The sequence below is a fragment of the Erythranthe guttata genome, chromosome 12 (genome assembly GCF_056151865.1).
Source record: "Erythranthe guttata isolate IM_541 chromosome 12, IM_541, whole genome shotgun sequence".
NCBI classification, from domain to species: Eukaryota; Viridiplantae; Streptophyta; class Magnoliopsida; order Lamiales; family Phrymaceae; genus Erythranthe; species Erythranthe guttata.
Window position 1 is genome coordinate 17,654,688 of NC_142544.1, and position 17,237 is coordinate 17,671,924.

The 17,237-nt window shown below is 38.7% G+C and overlaps 6 protein-coding genes across 7 annotated transcripts; 3 read left to right on the forward strand and 3 right to left on the reverse strand.

Annotated features, from left to right (window-relative positions):
• Positions 1 to 110: 110 nt before the first annotated feature.
• UGT74B1 (UDP-glucosyl transferase 74B1) lies at positions 111 to 1,975 on the forward strand. Its single transcript, XM_012991116.2, has 2 exons — positions 111 to 837; positions 1,097 to 1,975. The coding sequence occupies exons 1-2, from the start codon at positions 208 to 210 to the stop codon at positions 1,823 to 1,825; spliced, it is 1,359 nt and encodes a 452-aa protein (XP_012846570.1). The 5' UTR covers positions 111 to 207; the 3' UTR covers positions 1,826 to 1,975.
• On the reverse strand, positions 1,948 to 4,987 carry EMB3108 (DEA(D/H)-box RNA helicase family protein). The gene is made up of 8 exons (XM_012991113.2): positions 4,618 to 4,987; positions 4,058 to 4,351; positions 3,824 to 3,946; positions 3,254 to 3,696; positions 2,852 to 3,167; positions 2,603 to 2,755; positions 2,424 to 2,475; positions 1,948 to 2,317 (listed from the first exon to the last, which is right to left on the reverse strand). The coding sequence occupies exons 1-8, from the start codon at positions 4,906 to 4,908 to the stop codon at positions 2,268 to 2,270; spliced, it is 1,722 nt and encodes a 573-aa protein (XP_012846567.2). The 5' UTR covers positions 4,909 to 4,987; the 3' UTR covers positions 1,948 to 2,267.
• Positions 4,988 to 5,632: 645 nt separating this feature from the next.
• POL{LAMBDA} (DNA polymerase lambda (POLL)) lies at positions 5,633 to 9,751 on the forward strand. 2 transcript variants are annotated; one of them, XM_088826735.1, is made up of 15 exons: positions 5,648 to 5,821; positions 5,949 to 6,086; positions 6,496 to 6,816; positions 6,958 to 7,051; positions 7,136 to 7,266; positions 7,378 to 7,440; positions 7,789 to 7,968; positions 8,075 to 8,128; positions 8,300 to 8,388; positions 8,661 to 8,751; positions 8,835 to 8,915; positions 9,050 to 9,117; positions 9,221 to 9,305; positions 9,406 to 9,554; positions 9,640 to 9,751. In XM_088826735.1, exons 1-14 carry the CDS (start codon positions 5,714 to 5,716, stop codon positions 9,505 to 9,507), a joined length of 1,605 nt encoding a protein of 534 aa, XP_088682861.1. In that variant the 5' UTR covers positions 5,648 to 5,713; the 3' UTR covers positions 9,508 to 9,554; positions 9,640 to 9,751. The 2 variants fall into 2 exon arrangements, with proteins under 2 accessions (XP_088682860.1, XP_088682861.1); XM_088826734.1 differs by having other exon boundaries at positions 5,633 to 5,821; positions 9,406 to 9,751.
• A 227-nt stretch (positions 9,752 to 9,978) lies between these two features.
• On the forward strand, positions 9,979 to 11,271 carry PRIN2 (Serine/Threonine-kinase). The gene is made up of 3 exons (XM_012991132.2): positions 9,979 to 10,307; positions 10,430 to 10,528; positions 10,893 to 11,271. Exons 1-3 carry the CDS (start codon positions 10,077 to 10,079, stop codon positions 11,076 to 11,078), a joined length of 516 nt encoding a protein of 171 aa, XP_012846586.2. The 5' UTR covers positions 9,979 to 10,076; the 3' UTR covers positions 11,079 to 11,271.
• A 15-nt stretch (positions 11,272 to 11,286) lies between these two features.
• On the reverse strand, positions 11,287 to 13,626 carry LOC105966563 (Putative thiol-disulfide oxidoreductase DCC). Its single transcript, XM_012991131.2, has 3 exons — positions 12,804 to 13,626; positions 11,874 to 12,041; positions 11,287 to 11,773 (listed from the first exon to the last, which is right to left on the reverse strand). The coding sequence occupies exons 1-3, from the start codon at positions 13,063 to 13,065 to the stop codon at positions 11,547 to 11,549; spliced, it is 657 nt and encodes a 218-aa protein (XP_012846585.2). The 5' UTR covers positions 13,066 to 13,626; the 3' UTR covers positions 11,287 to 11,546.
• A 241-nt stretch (positions 13,627 to 13,867) lies between these two features.
• Positions 13,868 to 17,072, reverse strand: LOC105966554 (nucleolar GTP-binding protein 1). Its single transcript, XM_012991117.2, has 3 exons — positions 16,819 to 17,072; positions 14,220 to 16,267; positions 13,868 to 14,121 (listed from the first exon to the last, which is right to left on the reverse strand). Exon 2 carries the CDS (start codon positions 16,246 to 16,248, stop codon positions 14,233 to 14,235), a length of 2,016 nt encoding a protein of 671 aa, XP_012846571.1. The 5' UTR covers positions 16,249 to 16,267; positions 16,819 to 17,072; the 3' UTR covers positions 13,868 to 14,121; positions 14,220 to 14,232.
• Between the last annotated feature and the right edge of the window lie 165 nt (positions 17,073 to 17,237).

A 17,237-nucleotide genomic window follows, 5' to 3' on the forward strand; every position in this document is an offset into this window, starting at 1 on the left:
AAAATGAGATTCGTATGGTCCTTATGGATTATATGAGCATGACGTCATTATTGCTATCGTCACATATATTATTGCATGTGGCTTACATTGATAATCATAAAATTTGATACAACTCGCATTGCCTATAAATAGAGATCCCACCTAAAATATTCAACACAGTTCTAAAATTCACCTGCAAATCAACACCAAAATCCGAGAAGACGAAAAATGGAGAATGTACACGTCATCGTCCTCCCATACCCAAGCCAAGGCCACATAAACCCACTCCTCCAATTCGCCAAACGCCTCGCCTCCAAGGGCGTCAAGGCCACACTAGCCACCACCCACTACACCGTCCGGTCCATCCAGACTGACGCCGTTGCCGTCGAGCCGGTCTCCGATGGGTTCGACCACGGCGGCTTCGCCCAAGCCCAGAACGAAGCCGCCTACCTCAACTCCTTCAAGGAGAACGGCTCCAAAACCTTGTCGCAGCTCATCGACAAATACAGTACCACCGCCTACCCAGTAACCTGCGTCATCTACGACTCGTTCCTGCCGTGGGCCCTCGACGTGGCCAGGGAGCACGGCGTGCTCGGGGCGTCGTTCTTCACCAACTCCGCCGCGGTCTGTGCCATCTTCAGCCACATCCATGGCGGTGCGCTCTCTCTGCCGGTGGATGCAAAGGAGAAGCCTCTGGTGCTGCCGGGTCTGCCGCCACTGAACTCGTGCGACTTGCCGGGATTCCTCCGGGCGCCGGAAAGTTACCCAGCTTACCTGGCGATGAAAATGAGTCAGTTCTCGAACTTGGAAAAAGCCGATTTCGTCTTCGCTAACACCTTCCAAGAATTAGAATCCCAGGTAACTAAACTCTCCTATTATAAGTTTTTCATATTTTTTTTGTAGTTTATTACATTTAACACCCTATATGAATATCCAATGGCTAAATATATCCTCGTGTTTTAAAATATTAGAAAACAACCCTCCATAATTCAGTTTTTAGGGGTAGTTTGCTAATAAAATTGAATCATAATGGGGTATTTTGTCAATTAAAATAAACACAGGGTCTTAAATGCAAAATAAATATCTTTTTCGAGCTAAATTTATGCTTTGTTTTTAGGAAGCAAGAAGCGTGGCGAAAACATGGCCAGCGAAACTGATCGGACCGATGGTGCCTTCATCGTACCTGGACGGAAGAATCGAAGGAGACAAAGGGTACGGAGCAAGCCTATGGAAGCCGCTAAGCAACCAATGCCGAGAATGGCTTCAAAACAAACCCCCAAAATCGGTGATCTACATCTCGTTCGGCAGCATGGTCTCCTTAACCGCCAAACAGACGGAGGAGATCGCGGCGGCGCTGACGCTGCTAACTTGCACCTCCGCCACATCGTACTTTTTGTGGGTGGTGAGAGAAACGGAGCGGGAGAAGCTTCCGGAGGGATTCGTGAAATCGATTGGAGAAAGGGGTTTGGTGGTGGGGTGGTGCAACCAGCTGGAGATGCTGGGTCACCCGGCGGTGGGTTGCTTCGTGACTCACTGCGGGTGGAACTCTACGCTTGAAGGGTTGTGCCTTGGGGTGCCGATGGTGGGGGTGCCACAGTGGTCGGATCAGATGACGGATGCGAAGTATATCGAAGAGGTGTGGGGGGTGGGGGTTAGGGCTAAGGAGGATGAGTATGGAGTTGTGAGGAGAGATGAACTTTTGTGGTGTTTGAGAGAAGTTATGGGGAGTGAGCAATTGAGGATGAATGTGAAGAAATGGAGAGATGCGTCGAATAGAGCAATTGATGAAGGTGGCAGCTCTGATATAGCCATTGATGAATTTGTGGAGCAGTTGATTTGTGCTTGAATCGATTGCTTAAATCGAATTTCCAGCATATTTGCAAACACCGTGAACATTACTGAATTTCTAAATTTTCTAAACCAATTTTTGAAATCGTTTTTTTCGGGATGTTTGTAAACACCATTAACTTCTAAAAATAAGTATGTTTATTCACAATCATCGACTTCTACTTAAAGAAGAATTACAAAAAAATTGCAAACACCCCATAGTCGGGGCTTCGACCTGGTTCACATAATACAAACCCTGTTGATACATAACATCTTCTTAAAAGAATTTAACAAAACCAAACACGTTTATCCAGTAATTTAAGTGAGTGATTGTAGAAGGCTCTCTGATTCGACATTTATCAAAAGTGCAACTACAAAAAACATTTAAACGTTTATCCTAAAAACGACCGTTTTGCATAAACCTGTTGCGAAGTGGTAATACTTAAACACCCCGAGTAGCTCTATGCCGCCATTGGAACCGATGATGATGAGCTTTCCCGTTGGCTGAAAGCTGATATAACACGACAAGCAAGGGTATTTATTATTTAATAAGAATAATAGGCCACATGTTATATAATCTATGCAAACAAATTGTGTTACTCGTTAGCAAAATGTACCTTTCTTCTTAAGTTTGTTCCGGAAACTTCTCTTTCTACTAAATGCACTTTCCTGCAAAGATATCAATACTTGATTTAGGACACGTCACACCCTAGTATTTTTATTATTTTTTTTTTCTAAAATAAATCAGAACTTATATCACATCCACCATAGAAGAAAATTTAAATAAAAAAATTACCACAGCTAAGCCCTGATCTTCAGCCTGACGAACCGCAGCTACGAGATCCCGATTCGATTCCGTAAAAAGGCTAGTAACAAGACCATGTTGTCCTGCCCTAGCTGTTCTTCCAACTCTGTGAAGAAAATCCACAGCAGAACTAGCAAATTCCGCCTACCACCAAATTAAAGATTCCATTTTTAATTTTCCCAAAAAAATAAAAAAATAAAAAAAGCAAACAAGACAATTGAACTTGTAGAAGATTCTTACCTGGATAACGTGCGAAACATTCGGTATATCAAGTCCACGAGCAGCAGCATCAGTGCAGACAAAAACACCGCCGTTGTGTTGGAAATCAACTAGATTCTCCGTGCGCTCCTCCAGAGAAATGTTACTGTGGTACCTCACACATCTTATATTAGCTCCCGTCAAAATATTAGCAACTGCTTCGGCTGCTTCAACTGTGTTTGCAAATACCATGGTCCGTAATTCTCCAGAATTAGATTTAAGCCCGTTATTGTTTACAGCATCTATAAGTGCATCCACCTGTGTATCGATCGAAACTTGAACCCATTTTTGCTCTAATCTGAAAATAAATCCGTAAAAATAAATTTAAAATAATGGAGTTAACTATATATTGAATAGACAACAGATGTACGGAAATTGGAAAACCTTGGATTTTGGCGATGGAGATAATTTCCACTAATCCATTTAGCATCTGGAAAGATTCTTTTTAAAGTTCCGCCAGCTGTTCTTTTTCCGTTTAATGGAAGAGTGGCTGCGACAAAAATGTACTGCTTGCTTCGAGCGTATATTTTTCTTACCCTCCTCCAATCTCTTTTTTCTCTAACAACCTCGGATTCAACTTCAGATTCTTCAGCCTCGGATTCTTCTTCAACAGGTATGTCCTCAGCGTTTTCAACCTCTTCAAGAACGAAATCTTCTTGAAAATCCTCTTCAGTATCGGAATCTTCCACGGCAGCATCTGTGGGGCCCGCTGCATCAGGACTTTTCAACCGAGCTAACTGTTTCTCGTCGAAACGGAGCATGTCTATTAGTCGGACGACTTGGTTTTGAAAACTCCCACATAGAAGCAAGTCTGCTTCGTCAAAAACCTGAAAAAATATTATCAAGATTGGATTTTTAATCGGCGAAACTCGGATAAATCGAAAAGCTGTTATTAGTTATTGCATACAACCACCCGAATTTAAAAAAAAAAAAAAACAAAGGAAAAAAAATTACCACATATTTGACACCACGTATGAAATCAGTGCGCCCGCGTTTTTCCGAGTCGTTTGCGTAAAGGTAGTTCAGAAGCGCAACTGGTGTCGATACTATAATGTCCGGTTCTTTGACCAACATTTCCTGCAGCCAACATAATGAGAAGTTTGATAATGAGAAGTTTGATCGAAATTGTTAGCATCAAACACCATGATATATAAATAAAAAAATTAAAAAGTAGCGTATTTTTCTTACCTGGCGGCCACAAATGGCGGCAGCTTTGAGAAGCGGCTGACCAGAAGTATCACAAATGGAGTTCGCCATACGAACGACTTGTTCACAGAGCATTACATTAGGGCAGAAAACAAGAGAAACGTGGTGGTGCTTCTTATGTTTAAAATCATCGGAACCACTTTCAGGCAAATCGAGGGTAGTGGATAATAATAACCTATGAATAAGAGGGACTAAGTATCCGTGAGTTTTACCGCTTCCGGTTTCGGCTGCAACCACCACATCACCGCCTGCAAGAATGGCCGGCACACAAGCCGCCTGAACATTTTAATTTACATGTGAGTCCCCCAATTCGACGAAAATATTGATAATTAGTATAGCTACAGTGAATACAGAGAAAGCTCATATTGATTTTTCACTTCATAATCAAAGCAATGAAATTCCATAGTTTCTGAATTACAATCAAGAAATCCAATCATCTAATTTATATATCATTATACCAAATAAAAAAAACTTCTTTACACCTCCCAGTAATTAAAAAAAATGCCAAAAATAAAAAATCACAAAACGACAAAATAAGAAACCTGGATTAGGGAGGGTCTATGCAGCCCAACGCTGCCGAGGGCGCGCGAAACGGAATCGGAAACCCCAAGTGAAGCCCAGGAAACGCTTTCCTCCGCCAAGAAAGTGTCGGCGTTGCTTCCATTTGCGGCGGCGGCGGCGGCGGGGGTTGTTCCGAAGGCTCGGATTTTACGAGTCCGGAGGCGGCGAGAAATGGTGAGAGTAGAGAAGGAATGGTTGGTGGCAAAGAGTGAGAAAACCTTGGGATAATACAATGAAGTTCTGAAGATCGAAGCTGAACGCTGCACTATCATTTTTCTTTCTCTCTCTTCTCTGGAATTGGAATTGGATGATGGGTTTTTGCTGGGTTTTGCGATTTTGAGATTTTTTTTTTTTTTTTTTTTTTTTTTTCCATTTTCATTTTTTTGGGGGGAAATTAGCCCACTGGGCTTCCAATTGTAATTGGGCCTGTTCCCAGAATATACTGGTTTTTATTCGTAAAGAGGGAAAACTACAGTTTTTGCCCCTCAACTTTGCATTGCTTACACATTTAGTCCTTCATGTTTCAAAAATTCAACACTTTAAGTCATTTCTGTCAAATTTCCCGTTAAAACTAACATAATCAAACGTGTGCACATCACTGCCTTAACTAACAGGATAACGTTATATTGATGGAAAAGACTAAAATTGCTAAATTATTGGAACACGAGGGACCAAATTTATTTTTTTGAACATTGGGAACCAAACATGAAATAGATGCAAACTTGAAGGATAAAAACTGTAACTTTCACTCATAAAGATGAAAATTAGACTTTTGGAATTTATTTTTTTAATGCAAAATTAATTGTAATTATGTTCCAATAAAATCAGAAAGTGGAAAGATAGAACTTGTTCTAAAATGAAAAATAATCAAATCATAATTCAAAGAATTCATTAATTCCATTTTTTAAAATCTTACATACTATAAAAAATAAAAATACACAATAGTGTTGATATTATTATATAGGTGTATTGACTTTTGTACCCTTCTTTGTATTCCGTACACTACAAGCTGAACTTCTCTCCAGTCTCGCACATTCTTCTAGCAAAAGCTTCCCACTGAAAAACAGCATCCGAAAAATGGCGCCAAAGGCTAAGACCAAATCTCCACCGTCCGATCCTAACGGCATGTTCTCTGGAATGGCCGTCTTCTTCATCGAAACCGCTGTTCAAGCCCGTCGACTCCAGGTTGTGTTCCCCTTTTTCTTTTACTTTTTTTTTTTTTTTTTTTTAATTTAACTTGCGAAATAAATTGAATTTACTGAAATCTGCGATGAGCGTATTGCTAATTTTTGTTTCCTTGCTTATTTTTTAGATTTGGAAGCATAAACTGGTGCAAATGGGGGCTAAAATTGAGGATAATCTTTCCAAAAGGGTAACCCACGTTTTTGCGGCGGATTCAAATTCGCTGCTTCAGAAAATGGAGGGGGGTAGCTTGAATCGATTCAAAGGAGTATGTTATTATTGATTTTATCGTTCTTAGAAATCATGGGCTGGAATTATTGTTTAGAAATTGATTATGCTGTTTGTTTTAGGTTTTGTAATTTTGACTGTAACGATGGGGTTTGAAATTGAATAACTTAATGCAGGATTTTTAATTTTTTAATGTAATTATATTTTGGGATGCTGACATACTGTAATGGTGTTGCTTGCCGTAGATTGTTCTAATGTTCAAAATGGTTACGTTTGCATTTTGTCTGATGGCGGTCGTTGCTTAGTTGGTGGTAACTTCGTTTGCGAACTTTCGATTTACTTGTAACTGCTTCAAAATTCCTTGCTACTTTGAGCCTTGTGTTGTATGTGAATTATACAAATGCTTAGTGGATTTAGAACTAAGTTGACGCAGTGTACGTTTGTGACAGAAAATTCTAAGCTATCAATGGCTAGAGGATAGCTTGAGATTAGGAGAAAAAGTGTCGGAAGATTCGTACGTTTTGTCAGCTGACACCGAGAGAAAGAGAAGAAGCAAAGATATCGAGGAGAACAATCTGAAACATACGAATGCTAATCATTTGAGTACCGAAGATCCATCCACAACTAAGAAGACTAAAACCTGCATTGAGGACTCCAAAACTGTAGAATCGGAAGAAAGAGAAAAAATCTCAATCAATACTGCCAGCTGCTCATCTCGCTCTTTAAGCCCAGAAGTGACGAGTCCGAATTTGGATGGTCAAGATAGAGCTGTAAGTTCATGCCATTTTCTGCTATGGAATTTGTATACGAAATAAATTCAATGAATTCGAGTTTTAGGTTTTCTCTGACTTTTCTACGTTGTGTAATATCTAGTCTATTGTGAAACGTCTGCTTGGATTCATTCTTAACAGGTCTCCTCGTCTGATACATCGTTGCTTTATAGCCCTCCCGATCTTAACAGGAATATTACTGAGATATTTGGAAAGCTTATCGACATTTACAGAGGTTAATCTTTTTCAGAATACCGTTTTTGTTGTTAGCACTTGAAATGTGTGTAAAGCTGATTTTAGTACCCATCTTTGATGACAGCCCTTGGTGATGAACGGCGGTCATTTAGCTATTATAAGGCTATCCCAGTTATTGAAAAATTGCCTTTTAGAATCGAAAGTGCTGACCAGGTCAAACATCTACCTGGAATCGGAAAGTCGTTGCAGGATCATGTAAGCACGTACTTATTCCTTAGCCATATCTATCTGACCTCTTAGAGTGCATTGCTGGTTTATCTCTTGTCTATTTCCCCTGTTTTGCTGATATTAAAGGTTTATTTACAGATTCAGGAAATAGTAAACACTGGAAAGCTATCTAAGTTGGAGCACTTCGAGAATGATGAAAAGGTGCTATATTTCATTGTATACATTCCTAAATAGACAGTTTTTCATTGCATTGGTCATCGTGGCATATTGATTTCAAATTACTTTGTTAATGAGGTGTTGTGTACTTCTGCGTTAAATACTTTACTATACTTTGTGCTGCTTTCAAGTTTTACTAAAATAGTGCATACGGTGAAATGGATACATATTTAAGACATATTAAAATATTTAAGTTTTTTTCAAGTTTTCTTTCATAGCTATTTCGAGTTTGAAATGGATACATATTTAAGATATTCAATTTCGATTTTGTTCAAACTATGTCAAACATTCTTTTGGGTGTTGTTTACTCCTGAAAATTCTGTGATTTCTCAGGTACGCACAATCAGTTTATTCGGAGAAGTATGGGGCATTGGTCCTGCCACTGCACTTAAACTTTACGAGAAAGGACACAGAAATCTGGATGATTTGCAAAACGAAGACTCATTAACAAATTCCCAGAGGATAGGCCTGAAATACTTTGATGACATCAAGACGAGAATTCCACGCCATGAGGTCATCATACTCGTGATTTTAGTAGTTTCTGCATCATGATCGATGAACTGTGTACTATTATATTATTATCTTGTTTTAACAACAGTAACACCTTAAAATATTATAGGTTCAAGAAATGGAAAGTCTTCTACAGAAAATCGGGCAAGAGATTTTGCCTGAGGTGAGCTGCTGTTTGGATTTTAGCTAAGCTTAAATGATGATATCGTTTCCTATTAAATATTATAGGTTGAAGAAATGGAAAGTCTTTTCCTTCTTTCTTTTTCTTTTTTTTTTGTTGTTCGTTCCAAGATTGATTCATTACTCTGCATACTGATGATATATATTGTTACAGGTAGAAATTATTTGTGGAGGATCATACAGACGCGGAAAGTCTTCGTGTGGGGATATGGACATTGTAATTACTCACCCTGATGGAAAAAGGTACGATATTCAGCGAGAATATATATCTCATTTTCTTGCGGGTACTAGAAACTGTTGCAGATAAGTTCTTTTTAGTTTCTTAAGCTCTGTATTTTCCTAAATGTAGGCAAATGAAAAACAAGCGGAAATCTTTTATAGATTATCTCCATCTGTTTTATCTTGCTTCAATTGTTTGTGTTATTAACGTCTATAAACAAGAAAGAAGGCTAACGGAAAAGATGGTTCTTAATATATTTTCTTGAAAACTCGCTCGTTTTTTTCTGTTTATCCAGTCATATAGGCTTTCTCCCGAAGTTTGTGAAGCGTCTTAAGGAAATAAACTTCTTGAGAGAGGATCTGGTCTTTAGTGTTCACAGTGAGGAGGTAATCATTCTTGCAGTACAGTACCTTTTGTTATTTTACTTGCGTACTCATTTGCCTTCCTGCCTTGTGCTATGTCTACACAGGGTACGGACTCTGGAGTGGATACATATTTTGGTCTTTGTACCTACCATGGTCGAGAGTTACGACATCGTATAGATTTGAAGGTCTGTTACTTTTCCTTTTGCTTGTTAAAAAAAAAAAGAAAAACTAAAAACAATTCCGTGCAGTCCAACAATCAGATATAAAAGATTGAAGGGTCTTTATTAAATAATCAACTCATATCCTTTATTGTGTATAGGTTTATCCAAGGGATATTTATGCATTCGGATTAATAGCATGGACGGGGAATGATGTACTAAACAGGAGGTATGCCGATTCTGTAGAAACTATACCAACCCTCAACGGATTGTATAAATTAAAATTAAAATGATTTGAGTTTGCTTTGAATTGTTTGTTGTTTTTTGTACAGGTTGAGATTATTAGCAGAATCGAAAGGATTCAGACTTGACGACACGGGACTGTTTCCAGCCACTCTTAGCTCAGGTGGCAAACGGGTAATATACGCCAAAAAATGTTTAGTGGACGACACTACTACTATACTACTATAATTTTGACGAGTGAAGGGGGTTATGGCCCCCTATTGGCATTGTGCAGGGAGGAAGCAAAGGCAGTGCGACTTTGAAGTTCGGAAGTGAAAAGGAGGTGTTTGATTTCCTGGGATTTCCATGGCTGGAGCCTAATCAGAGGAATTTGTGAAGTATAAGAAAATTAATGATAATCTAATCTTCTAACATTAGCATATGGTATGGTTGGTTATTCAAGAACTTGCTTGTTTTACTTTTATTTTATGGTCAATTTACTAACACTCCCTCTGTATATTTACTGTAGAGAATGAGTACAAGAGGAACAAAATAGTAATGGTTGTTTGGGGAGCATGCCAGATGTAAATAACTTGTAAAAAAATATTAATGTAAATTAACTTTTGCTTTTCACCGAATAACTACATGTGGCCATTTGTGTTATTATATATAGATCAAAAATTGAAAAATCACTATTAAGTATATACTAAGATTTTCGAATGCAATAAATCGAAAATCGAATTAATTAAGAAAAATGTGGTACAAGTATTAAGTGAAAATATAACTAAATAAAAATTTATTGATTTCTTTAGTAAAAAATCATATTTTATTTAATTAAAAGAAAAAAAAAAGGGGGAAAAAGCAAATAACAAAGAGAGAGAGAGAGAGAGAGATAAACCCTTGAACAAACACTGATAACAGTTTGAAAATAGAAAGTAGAAATTGAGTGTGGAGCAGATAACAACAATGGCTTGTGCTATATCGGCGGCACCCCCACTTCTCCACTCTTCTTCCAAACCCTTTTCCTCCATTAAATTCTGCTGTTCGAATCACGTTTCCCCATGTCAAAATAAACCTAAAACCCCCAATTTCCACACCCACTCTTCCCTCATTTTTAAGAAAAAAGATTCCAACTTTATTTGCAGGGCCGAAAAGGAGTACAAATTCCCCGACCCAATTCCGGAATTTGCCGATTCTGTAAGCGCTGTCTGTCTACGTTTCTTCCTTTACACACAGTCCCACCCACTGAGTTAACTCACTATAAGCTGTGTTTTTCCGTTGTTGTTTCGAGTTTGAATTTTTGATGAATTTGTGTACAGGAGACTGTGAAGTTTAAAACCCATTTAGTTAAGAAGTTGTCCAAGAAAGAAGATATGTTTGGTGATTCTATAGATGAAGTTGTTGGAATTTGTACCCAGGTATTTTCTTTAATATATTCTACTCTGTCAATAGATTTTCTCTAACTAATTTTCCTGAAGATAGTGTATTTTTTTTAATCAATCTCAACGAAGGGTGAAATTTGAATTCTTGGAGCTCTTGTGCATTATATTTATGTACTATTAAAAACAAATAAAAAAATTGAAGTATTTGTTAAGTAAGTATTCGATATGTGAGTGAGTAATTGGTTCGTATTCATATCATTCCATCATATATCGTTTGCATTGTTCTCCTGCTTTCGTTTCCAACTGGGGTCTTTTTTCGGTATGTGTGATGTAGTAGCATCAATAATGTTCAATACATCTGCTGAATTTCGTTACTTATAAAATTATGTACATGTAACAGATCTTCAACGAGTTCTTGCACACGGAGTACGGTGGTCCAGGTACACTACTGGTCCTTCCGTTCATAGATATGGCTGATACGGTAAACGAGAGAGGCTTGCCGGGAGGACCTCAGGCGGCTCGAGCAGCTGTTAAGTGGGCTCAAGCCCATGTCGACAAGGACTGGAAAGAGTGGTCTAGTGCTTAGAATTTATATATTTAATAGAATATATTGTGATCTAAGTCTGAGATTTTGAGAGACAATAAATAGGAGTTTGTCTAGTTATTGTAGTGAGAGAGAAAAAAAAGATATGTATTTTGATATATAATGTCACATTTGCATCTCTGGGAGTGAATTTTGCATCAAATTGTCATTCGAATGAAGACAGTTGCATATCGAATTTACGACACGCGTGTTAAAACACGGAAGAAAACAATTTACTGGAGTCGAAACAACAAGCCGCTACAAATATTCGATTTCCTTCTACATGTGCAATTTCCATAATAAAATGAAAAATTACTAGTAGCAGTTAAAATCCCATTGTAGCCTATCTATCTACACATGGTTATGAAAATCCTTTAGTGAAGAGGGTTTATACTCGTATATTTACAGTCTTCGTGCAAGAAGAATCTCTCGTCACTCATCACTCATCACTCATTACTTGTTGCGACACTCTCATAGCTGTTGAGAGCGTGAACGCTTAAGCAGTTCTTCCCAATCGACGAAGCGCTCAAGCAACTCAGTTTCCTTCAAGACTAAGCAATCTTCGTCTTTCCCAAACCAGTCATAACGCCGTTTCGCCACGTAATCATAAACGGCATCTCTCAGAGGACGTGGAACAATCAACAGAGCACTCAGTGCAGAATAAGGCAGGGGTAAATACGATAAAACCTTCAAAGCAGCTACAGAAAAATCATATTCAAAACAAGACAAAACACAATCAGCCCAAATTTTTGTGTTAACTAATCAGACTTGTAACGGTAAATAAAAATGGGGAATTACCAGCAGAGCCTTGGTGATATGAACCGGGACCCTCAACAAATAGGAATCGACTAAGAACATCTTCTCGTTCCAGTCCACAAATCTTCATGTAAGGCTCGGCAGCTTCTGATTGCACACAACAGAACTTGATTTTCTTGTCTACGTCAGCTCCAATGATCCATTTTACTCCTACATGTCGGAAGAACCTTTGGCGTTTTAATCTGATATGCCCAAAAGCAAGATGAAAGCAAAAATAACACATAACTAGAAGCATCTTAATCAAGAAAGTTTCTCTGTATGTCCACATTTTTCAAGTGAAGTACGAGAAGGTATTCCAACATAGATCAAATTCTTGTGCAACGATCTATACACTACAAGAAAATGATACCAAAGTAGAGGTTCATAAGCACGGCCAAAACAGTAGATGCTTTGCAATGATTACAGACAGGATCTCTATCAAGCAAGAGTGCAATATATAGGCTAATCTGTATCTATCTACAAATGGCTACATTAAAGATATTGTATGAGCATAAATGCAAAAATAAACTTCATATTACCAAAAAATTACATGGTGTCAACGGTTTTTATCCCGTTGCATTAATAAACGCTCATAATTCATTGGCCGGAAGGAAATTCGTAATGCCAGATGCAACTAAACAACATGTTCATCCACATCTCAGGAATCATGTTCTGCTATTTGGCTGTTTCATACTTTCATTTCCATAAATTCAATTACAGAGTCATGATTTCTTATTAATTCATTATATTGTCATTCAGCAACAATCTGATTCTCTCTCCTTTGCTGCCAAGTTAGGGCGAACAATTTCTGAATTCAGTTTTTCGTTGATGATAATAAAAAATGGCAACAGAACCTAAGCCCTAAGAAACTCTAACAAAATGAAATCACAGAGCCACCGACATTAAAGAGGAGGAAAAAAAAATTTAAAGTACCGGTGTGGCAGAGGTGGCAAACGCCGTCGTAGACGACGACGCGCGGCCGAAGCAGATTCGGTAGCGTCTCAACTCGTGCCACCGTGGCTAAATCGACGTCGTAAGGCAGAACCGGAGCCGCCGCCGAAGCGCATTTATGCGACGTCGACAGCGATGGAGCAGACGAGGAATAGCGACAAGGAATCAAGGGTTTTGTGACTGCAATCCACCTCATTTTCGCCGGCAGTGATGCCCCCATCCCACGCCTCAGCGCCGTCGCCATAACTCCGGTGAATTTGAACACTTCAGATCACGATTTTCTCAATCATCAGTAATTTCTGGGGTTTTCTTCAGCTCCAAGTCTATTGAATTTGTATAATAGGCCACTCGGTCCAATTGTTTACGTGTGGGCCGGTCCATCAAATTATAATTTTTTTTAAATTGAAAATTTCATTTAACTTTTGAATTTATCCGTTACATTTTATTTATTTTAGAAAGTCGAAACAAAATGTCAAAAAAAGTACTAAAAATTCAAGATTAGACATTTGTTTATGAAATTTCTAGTATTTAAAATTATTTAATTCTTATATACTTGCAAATTAAAAGTTATTTAATCCTTTTCATTCAAAGACAGAATAAAATATATATAATATTTTCCATTATCTGTTGTTTCTTGACTCTTGTACTGTATCTTAAATCCATTTGCTTGTCAAATTTTAGGGACTGAGAAAATGCAATTGTACATTTACAAATAACACTGCATAATACTCAGATATAGACTCTCAAATGATAGATATCATACAACACACAAACAAAGAAATTCGAAATTTAAATCGAAAGATATACGGCACTCTCTATCCTGCCTCAAAACTAAACAAGGCAGGAGCTGGTTGTGTGTACCGTCTAATTTGAATATATGCAGCTGTTTTAACTTACTGAGAGGCAGTACTTAAGCCAATCAGCTCGGCCAGCTGCATTTGCATTTTTGCATATAATCGAAATCGAACACACACAACATTCATAAATTAGCAAGAAAACAATGTAAGACATAACAAACATCCAGACAAGCTCACCGAGCTCGCACGTTTTGCTTCTGCAACAGCTTCGTTATAACAAACGTCCTAATCATCACGATTCCGACAAAACAAAGTCTCAAAATTTCAGTACAATAAAAACAATAAACCGTCTCAAGGGGCAAAATTCTATTTAACGTAAAAAAATAAAACGATCTAATCAATAAATTATCAAATAAAACACAAAAGTCCCACAACCCATCCGTTACAGCTTCCAGTATACGATCCACCATAGGCTGTTGTATATTATAAAATATCGATTTCCTCTGCAACAAGCAAAATCAGTAAAAACAATATCAGATTGACTCATCGCAAGTATTTAAGTACGAGGAATCAAAATCGAAGTATCTTGCAATAAAATTACCTCGAGAATTCCACTAACGCCTGTCTGTCTTTCCTTTAGAGCGCTTGCCGGAGAACAAATGCTTAGGTCTGAGAGTAGGAATAACTCTATCCGCCTCTCCTTTACGAGCATCCTTATTCCTGTTCTTGCTAGAGCCCTGCGCCAATTTAATAGCCTTCTTCTTCTGCGCAGTGTCTCTTAACCCTTCACCAGGTACAAGTTCGCCAGGTGGCCTCGAAGACCTAGATGCCGATCTTGACCTCAGCCTCATCTTCTTATTCGAGTTATCGCCATCAACATCCATCGAGTCAACTTGACTAACAGATCTCTCCCTCTTACGACCCCGAGATTTACTTCTAGCACGGTCAATAGCCTTTGACGGATCAAGTCCAAGAGATGACAGCTGTCTCCCCATTCTCTCCGACGTAAATTTCCCATCTTTATCGAATTTTCTAGGCACAATAGGCCTGCTCTCAGCTGTGCTCTTTTTAATCCGATGCTGCTGGATAAGAAGACTCTTCTTCTTCCTAATCTCTGCAAGTGCAGCTTGTTCGTCGGGTGTCAGCTCAGCTCCATCCATTTCGAAATCATCGTCTTCCTCAAGACCTTGGAGAGTGCCTTCTTCTCTCTCCAACTCCTCGAGCCTCATCAAAATATCGGGGTCGATAAAGTCATACACATTATGCCCATCGAGAATCTCGGGCATGTTATCCTCTTTCCATTCGTCGTTTGCTAGCATGTAGTGCTTCTTCAAGCTTGCAGAATACACACCCGCACCACCATTCTCGTTTTCGATATCTCTCTCCAGTTTCTTCTTCTCCTTTTCTGCAGTTTCCTCTGCTTTCTTGGCTTTGGCTTCCAAGACGGCCTGAGGTATACATGGTGGCCTTTCCTTGTGATCGCGTGGCTTCGGCATGGCAACATGGAAGCGGTTCAGGCAGTCGTTCAACTTCTTGGACTTCATTTTCAGTTCCACCCTCTGGTCCAATAATCGCTCGCAAGCTGCGTTTTTTACAGCAATTACACCATCCTCTGTCAATGTGCTCATTGTCAAGAGTACGCCGTTATCGTCAGTCGGTTCACCACCTTGACCTATCACGGTTTTCATTGCTTCGGATTTCATCTCCATGACTAGTTTCTTGTCCTCTTCAGAAATCCCATCCAACGGCTGCAAGTCAGTCTTGTTGCAAACAATGGTAAGGGGTTTATTCATAAACAGCGACTTGATGCTATGGAATAGAGCCGCCTGCTGTGCGATCGTATACCCGCAAGAACCAGAAATATCAAGGAAAAACAGTACAGCAGCTCTCAAATGGGCTAAAGCTGTAATACTGCACATCTCAATAATATTACGATCCTCAAACGGCCTATCCAAAATCCCAGGAGTATCAATCACTTGATACCTCAGATACTTGTAATCGGTATGACCGACAAACAAAGATTTTGTGGTGAAAGCATACGGTTGCACATCGACATCAGCCCTCGTAATTTTGTTGATGAATGAGCTCTTGCCAACATTCGGGTACCCACAGATCAAGATAGTTCGAGTGTTCGGATCGATCGAAGGTAGCCTTGCCATATGCTGTCTGATCTGTTCAAGATAAGCCAAACTAGGGCTGACTCTTTTGATCACAGTACACATACGACCGAGAGCAGCAACCTTCAGCGACTTGCATCGGTAAAGAGAATCTCCATACTTCAACAATTTGACGTAGTCTTTTGCAATCTTGCCAATCAGGTTTCTTGCGGTGTTGATTTGGCCCAGGGCGAGTTTGTAATGGTCTTTGTTGTAGAGCACGTGGAGAAGATCGCCGTAGAAAGGATGGATGTCACCAAGCCTTGGAAACTCTTCGATGATGGTGGAGAGCTTTTCGTGAAAATTCGTCTGCGTGAATTTCACTTTACGCATGTAGAACTGGCGAAGACGTGAAATGGCATATCCCTTGTGGACTTGGGTGGGCGTACGCCTTTGCGTACGAGAAAGAATTATGTCTATAAAATCCTTTCCTGTTGGAACAACGGTAATCTTCTTGAAATTGTACTGCACCATGTCTTAATATTTTTCTTCACTGCATAACAAACACAACTCAAAAAATCAGATAAGAAATACTCCATGTTAAACGAAATACTACATACAGGATGCAAACAGATATCAATGGCAGAAAAGAAGAATAAATGATTATATTTCAGCAATTAGGAATACTACATGTTAAACGAAAAACTATAAATGAACCATGAATTAATGCAAAAATAAAAGACCTTTTTACATATTAACAAAAACTGATAAAAATCAAACATTGAGCGAAAAAAATGACATTAAATTCAATTAATTCACCGGAGACTGAGACATACATAGAAAATGAAGATCAAGTACAACATAATTATTTCCAGTTCATGTTTGCTATACAAAACTGAATATCAGATTCCACAACTCTAATTGGTAAATACTAATACAGAGAAAGATTGTTTTCCAACAAAAAGGCGAAAAAATAAAAAATTAATTAAATCATACCAATTCCAGAAATTCCCTAAACTCAATATATATATAATAACATACAGATCAAATAAATAGCGAGTTATTGTTCGGTGAAAATGACGAGACGGAAGTTGAAACCCTTACCCAACGAATTAGCTGAAGAACTTCGGCCGGTAATCAGACGGCGACGGCGGAACGTACGACAGAGCTCAATGCCTTCCGCTAAAACAGTGGAGGCGGAATGAGAGAGAGAGACTGAAGATTCAGGGTTTTTGTTAGACCTTATATGAGGTTTTGTTTATTTAGTCACGTGGGCTTTTTTTTTATAGCCCATTCATAATAACTTTTATATACTAATGGGCCGGGCTACTTCTATCATTACATCTTCAAGAGTATATCTCGGCCCTTTTTTAAAAAAAAAATGGTAAATTACGACCAACCCTGAGTTAATTACGAAAAGACCCCTCATGTTTGGCTAATTACGACCACCCTCAACTGTGAATTTTCTTACAAGTCCACCCTTGCGGTGTCAAATTCTGTAGAATCTTCTAGATTATGTGGAA